The sequence below is a fragment of the Cyanistes caeruleus genome, chromosome 18 (genome assembly GCF_971803275.1).
Source record: "Cyanistes caeruleus chromosome 18, bCyaCae1.hap1.1, whole genome shotgun sequence".
Lineage (NCBI taxonomy): Eukaryota > Metazoa > Chordata > Aves > Passeriformes > Paridae > Cyanistes > Cyanistes caeruleus.
The window spans coordinates 4,143,496-4,149,778 of NC_141718.1; the positions used below are offsets into that span (position 1 = coordinate 4,143,496).

The window sequence follows — 6,283 nt, forward strand, 5'->3', positions numbered from 1 at the left end:
GCTCTGTTCCCTGTGCCCTGGAGTGCAGGAACTCGGCTCCTCACCACCCCAACCCTGCAGCTGCCAGTGGTGTCTCTGCCTTCTTTCCAGTTTCAAGACTCCAGGCCAAATATAAAGGATTCCTCGGGAAAAGAGAGTACCAGAAGAAGAGGAAAGCAGGTACAGGCTCTGGATTGGGGGATTCTCTTAGGGCTGGGCTTTCCCCAGGAGCTGGAGCCTTGGGAAGTCCCGAATTTGTGGTGCTGTGGGCAGGGACAGCAGGAGGCAGAGCTGGGACAAGGCCTGGCCTTGATGCTGAGCCCCACAGCGCAGGTGGAACCGAGAATTAAACGTTCCTGACCTGCTGTTCCCACCAGCTGATTTTGTAGAGCTGCTAAAATAACCAGTTTTAACTTCTGCTGGGTGAATGTGAAGGCCCAGGACTGGTTCCCTCTTGCAGCAATCAAGCTGGAGGCCTGTTGGAGAGGAGCCCTGGCACGGAGGGCGGCCAAGAAGAGGACGTGGGCAGTGCAGACCATCAGGAAGTAACTGTCCCAACCATGTTTCCCAACCACAGAATCCCAGAATGGTTTGGGTTGGAAGGGATCTTAAAGCTCATCCAGTCCCACCCCTTGCCAAGGGGACACCTCACACTAGCCCAGGCTGCTCCAAGCCCTGTCCAGCCTGGCCTTGGACACTTCCAGGGATCCAGGAGCGGCCACAGCTTCTCCCTGTGCTGGGGCCTCACCCTTACAGGGAGGAATTTCCTCCTAATTTTTCTCATGCCTCTCCATTCCCTTCATCCTCCCTCTCCACTCCCCTTTACCCAGCTCCTGAGGTAGAGCTGATTCCTTCTGAACTCCAAAGCGCTGTGGTTTGGCCAACAGAACTTGCTAAAAACCTATTAATATTTAAAATATTCTAAAGCTTGGGATTTCCATGGCTGACCCTCAGTGCACCTGTGAACCCTAGCCTGCTGTGTTCACTGTCCCTCCCCTCATTTCCACGGATTTCTGGAAGTCATGGAATATTTTCTGTAGGTTCATAAACGGCTTCATCAATCGGAAGAAACCCCTTTGCCCAGAGAACAGGGACTTTGTGAGGCTTTCACAGTACTACTACCTGATGAAGCTCCGAGACCACCTCCCAAAAAACGTCTTGGACCAGAGCTGGCTGCAGCCCCCCTCGATCCTGGAAGAGGTGAGGGTTTCTGGGGGCTTTGGGGAGGTGGAGGTGGCCCCTGTTGGGTGGCCATGTGTGTGCACATTCTGGGTGGGAGAAAATGATCTGCTGCTGGCTCATCCTGTGTTCAGAGCCTTTGGAAAACCCCAGGATCTGCTGTGTTTGGGAATGGGAGGAATAGCACAGTGGATGGTCTTTCCAAGAGAAATGAGGAAGCTCCCTGTTGGTTTAAGCAATAAAAGGGGGAAATGTGCTGACAGAAATGTGAACTGACGAGCCCTGATAAAGACAAAATTAATCCCTCGGGGTTTTAGGCTCATGGCACAGACAGAGCTGTTTGCACAACTTCCCTACTTTATTTTTTCCTGGGTTTTTTATTGCAGACATCCGAGATGCTCCGGAAAATCTGCATGAGGAACCTGGTGAGGAAATACTGCCGAGGGCTCACTGCCGAGAGGAAAGTGCAGGTAACCAACCCCTGGAATGCAAATGTGGGAGTTCAGTGTGATCTCTGCTCCCTGAGGATCACCTGGGACACAGGCAGCACCTTCTCATCCTGCTGCTCCCATCCGTCCCTCAGGGATAAGAGCAAACTTCTGCTGCTAGGGATTTCCTCCAGTGTCCCTCATAATGGACAGAGCAGACAGGTGGGGCTTAATTCATGGCATGAAATCTGCTCTCCATATAATTGGAAAAGATCCATAAATACCAAAAATCTGTAGGGTTTTCCCTGCTGCCCCTTCACTTGGGTGTAACACAGGGATAACCCAAAGCAACGCAGCACAATTCCAAGATTCCATGAGTCAGGAGGGCAGTGCGTGAGCAGGAGGGTGCTGTGGAATAGCAGTGTTCCTGCTGATGTTCCCAGGGGAGGAATTCTGAGGGTAAAGGCTGTTCCTTCTCCCATCAGCTGCAGCAGAAGGTGGTGACCAGCGCTGTTTTCAGCGGGAAGAAGGAAGGGTACCTGGAGAGCCTCAGCCAGCCCTTCCTGGAGACGCGCCTGAGTGAGTCCAGCAAACCCCTGGAGGCCTCAGCCACGTGCTCCTGGCTCTGTAAATTCCTGCTTGACCAAACAGACTCTTTTCCAAGAGAAATCCCCTCCTGGCAGAGGCAGCATCACCTGCCATTGCAGTTCCTCCCTGTCACACAGAGTGATGTGAACGCAGCGATGGATCTGCTGGATTGTTCTCATACTGGGAGTACTGGGATCCCTCTGGGACAGAAAGCCATGAACCTGAGCAGAATTCCCTGGGGGCTGGGGTGGACCAGGGTCTGAACAAAGAGCAGGCTCAAGAACAGGCAGAAACTCATGGTGTGAATTAAGTTGTCGGGCAGGAAAAGTCACCAAAATGGGTTTGGGAGCAGCTGGAGGTGACCACCCTCAGTTTGGAAAGGAGCATTCCAAGGGGAAAAGGCCAGTTGGGATGAAGATGGCTAAAACAGCTCTCTGGGGTTTGCTGGGGGCTGGGGAGTCTGGCTGGGGCTGGGGCTCTGGCACCCACTGTCTTTTTCTGGTTTGCTCCTCAGAAGAGAACGACCTAAACCCCAAAGTGCTGCAGCTCATCCGTGGGGAGATCATCAAGGTAAGGGAAAGGACAGAACTCCTGGAATTCCCTTCACTGGAGTCCTGGAGCTGCTTGCTCACACAGGGACTGATGAAGAGCCACCATTTCCTTGCTTTTAAATTTGAGACAGGTCTCAAAATACACCTAATTCAAAGTTATTTAAGATTCCTTTTAATGAAAGCTTAAAGAACGTTTCTAGCCCTGTCCAGCGCAGGGGCAGAGCTGGAGTGTCCCTGCACTTCCCATGGTTATGGCATAGAGGACACAGGGGCTTCCATCATTCCCAGGATTCTGCCTCCTGAATTTCCCAGTGTAGAGAATCCAGATCCTTGTGAGCTGGGACCTGGAAAACTGCCAGGAACTGTCTGGAAAACAGAACAGGCAGAGCTGCTCCTCGCTGAGCTGCTTCCAGTCAGGAAAATCCAAACCCCTGGAGCAGGAGGTTGCAGTAGTGGAAATGCTGATTCCAACTCGTTGTTTTCAGTATGTGACCCCCGTGATAAAATATGACAGGAACGGGTTCAAGGCGCGGGAGCGGCTCCTGGTGCTGACCCAGAGCTCGGCCTACGTGGTGGAGATGGCCAAGATCAAACAGAAAATCGAGTATTCCACACTGAAAGGTACCAATGGGAATCATTGTCCAAGGCTGGATGGGACTAGGAGCAAGCTGGGTTGGTGGAAGGTGTCCCTGCCCATGGGACAGGTGGAATGGGATCATCCTTAACGTTCCTTCCAACCCAAACCATTCCATGGTGATTCTGTGAGTTATTGTGGGGCTTCCTGTCCTGCCAGGCATCCTTTGGGAAGGCTGACATTCTGAAACTTTGTCTTGCAAAGGCAATTGAACAATCTATGCCTCTTATCCTGGGGGCTGGACAAAGCCTTGAAGGATGATTTTATGAGTAAGAGTTCCTTGAAATGTTTAAATGCAGGAGGACATCACTTTCTACTGACGCAGAGGGGAGAAAAAATAACCCAAACCTTTCCTACACTGGTTTGTGGGTATTTTTTAATCATGGCACTGTTGGAACTACAGTTCAGGAGTAGAATGGATCCTTCTCCCTCTTCTGTTACCAAAACCAAGGCACCAGGGAAAGGTTTGCAGCAAACAGCTCGTGCAGGGGTTTAAATCACCACTGGTGGAATTGTGCTGTGGACAATGGGTGACATAAAGGGACCTTCAGAAGATACTTTGAAAGTTCAGATTAATTAATCAAAGTAGGAACTTTGTGTGTTTTGCTCTAAGAATGGGAATATTCTTCACTCTTGGGAAGGACAGGGCCCTCCTTCAGGAATGTCGTTTCCCTACATGGGGCTGGAGTTGCTTCTCCTGGGGGAAGGTGTGGTGTGGAGCTGGGTTTGGTAGGTTTTCCTCTAATTTTGGGGTTCTTTTGAAGGGATCTCCACCAGTAACCTGAGTGATGGGATCGTGGTCATTCATGTTCCCGAGGACAACAAGCAGAAGGTGGGAAATTGGGCTGACACTTCCAATATCATCCTATAAACTCCTGGAATGACACAATTCCTGATGTTTATTCAGTGTGTAATCAGCCAGGCCTTTACATTCTTGTCTCAACATGAAAACTTTCCCTTGGAATCCCAACCTGCCAGGGAGTGGTGGAGAATGAGAAGATCCCCCCTGAGCCTCCTTTTCTCCAGGCTGAGCCCCACCAGCTCTCTCAGCTGCTCCTGGTGTGGCTGATTCTCCACATCGTTCCCAGCTCCATCCCCTTCTCTGAACATGCTCCTGCCTTTTTTTAGACCAAATAAATCCTAAATAATCCCTGGAGAGGGTGTTTAAACTGGTCACTTCTGCATGGTAGTCACTGCTCTGGCATTCCAAAGGAGTTTCTCTGCACCATCACGTGCTGGGGTGATGCCAGCTGACTTTGTCCCTCTTTTTTTGTTGCCAGGGAGATGTGATACTGCAGTGTGAGCACGTCTTTGAGACAGTGACCAAGCTCTGCATATTGGCCAACAAGCAAAGCGTCGTTAAAGTGGTGAAGGGAAGGTAAGGAAGCTGTGGAGGTGGATGGGTAGCACTGGGCAGGCTCAGTTTTATGGGAAAACCTTTTAGGCCTGGACTGGGTCAAGACTGTTGACATCAACCCAGCAGACAGTGCCCAAAGCTGGACAGGTCAGGTGCAGCAGCACCTCTGTTTTAGTGACTTCCAGAGGTACAGGGAGATGAGATGGGATGCACTGAGAGAAAATGTATTAAAAATCATTCCAACCTTTTTCCCAGGCTTTTTCCAGGCTAATGAACCCTTGCTAAGGGTGCTGCTCTGCTCTGACAGCTGCCCATGCCCTACCTACTAAACCAAACTTATTTCTAGGTGACTGTACTTCAAACACACTTTTTATTTTCAGTTTTCTGATGTGACCTGGGCATGAGGTCATGGCCTTAGTGGTTCCACAGGGGATCCCATTAGCCTCAGGAAAGCCAGCTGGGAAGCTATGGGTCACCTCAGGACAAACACTCCAGAAGGACAAACAATCCCAGAAGGATTGAGGAAGCCCGAAATGTGATTCCTCCCAGTCCCAGCCCAGAGCTCCTGGCAGGTGGATGCAGTCCATATCTCCAACCTCTCCAGGAATTGGAGCTGGCAGGTGAAACCTGCACTCCTGCTCCAGCTTTTCAGCCTGGCCTTTGTGTTTCAGCTCTAATTAGATTTGGTGTGCTCAGTGCTTTCCTCCAGGTCAGATCCGCTTAGCTTCCAGTGCTTAATTGCACCAGGAACACTCAAAAGCCCGGGCTGGGCAGCCTCGTTCCATCAACCCCTTGGGCTCGCTGGCATAATGCAATTGTTTAGGAAATTCACCTAAGCTGGAGGCTCTGATCTGCTCCTCTAACGAGATTTGCCCAGGGAACAGAGGTAAAGGGGGTTTAGAGTAAAGCCTCTTGTGGGGAGAGCTCTCCAGTGGGGTTCTGTGCTTCCAGCCTCCGGTTCCGCGTCGGCTCCGGGAAGGAGGGGACCATGGTGTTCACTGTGGGGCCAGAGCCTCAGGTCTTCAAGGACAAAACTGGACAGCTCACAGTGGTAAGGCCTCAGCGGAGCTCTGGGAGACACCTGGGGCTTCCTCCTTTGGATCTCCACCCTTCCAGGAGTCCAGGAGTCCCCTCCCAAAGCAGGGAATGACCACCCTGTCAGTGTCACCTGCATGAGGTGATCCACGACAGTGCTGGGAGCTGCAGCTGCAGGGGCTGTGCAGGAATTGGCCCAGGGATGGGGGAGCAAGGCTGCTGTGGGCACTTAGAGAATTTACTCTGACCCAAACTCAATGTGCACCAGCAAAACGAGGCCTCAGGGGAGGTTTTCCACCTCTCGTTGCCTCCCTCAACCAAATTATGCCTGAAATGGGTTGGGAGTGGAGGGAAGGCACTTCTTGTCACTCTCTGAGGAGCTGACAGCTCCAAGAATTCCAGGTGGAGTTCTCCATCCTGCAGATGAGATGGAGGGAATTTCTCTATGGGCAATAGAAACTCCACCACCACCTCTCTTCTCAGGCACCTTGAGGATTCCTGATTTAATGGCTCCTTCCTTTTCTCCTCCCAG

General features: G+C 51.4%; 1 protein-coding gene across 4 annotated transcripts in view; it reads left to right on the forward strand.

Annotated features, from left to right (window-relative positions):
* The window catches only part of MYO1H (myosin IH), a 36,692-nt gene that overhangs the window by 29,824 nt on the left and 585 nt on the right, over window positions 1-6,283 (forward strand). For all 4 annotated transcript variants that reach the window (XM_086856421.1, XM_023937410.2, XM_086856422.1 and 1 more), the window contains 10 exons: window positions 91-159; window positions 440-524; window positions 1,020-1,179; window positions 1,545-1,628; window positions 2,072-2,165; window positions 2,689-2,744; window positions 3,211-3,346; window positions 4,124-4,191; window positions 4,640-4,737; window positions 5,668-5,767. In XM_086856421.1, coding sequence (XP_086712547.1) covers window positions 91-159; window positions 440-524; window positions 1,020-1,179; window positions 1,545-1,628; window positions 2,072-2,165; window positions 2,689-2,744; window positions 3,211-3,346; window positions 4,124-4,191; window positions 4,640-4,737; window positions 5,668-5,767 — 950 coding nt within the window. The remainder of the gene's footprint in view (window positions 1-90; window positions 160-439; window positions 525-1,019; window positions 1,180-1,544; window positions 1,629-2,071; window positions 2,166-2,688; window positions 2,745-3,210; window positions 3,347-4,123; window positions 4,192-4,639; window positions 4,738-5,667; window positions 5,768-6,283) is intronic.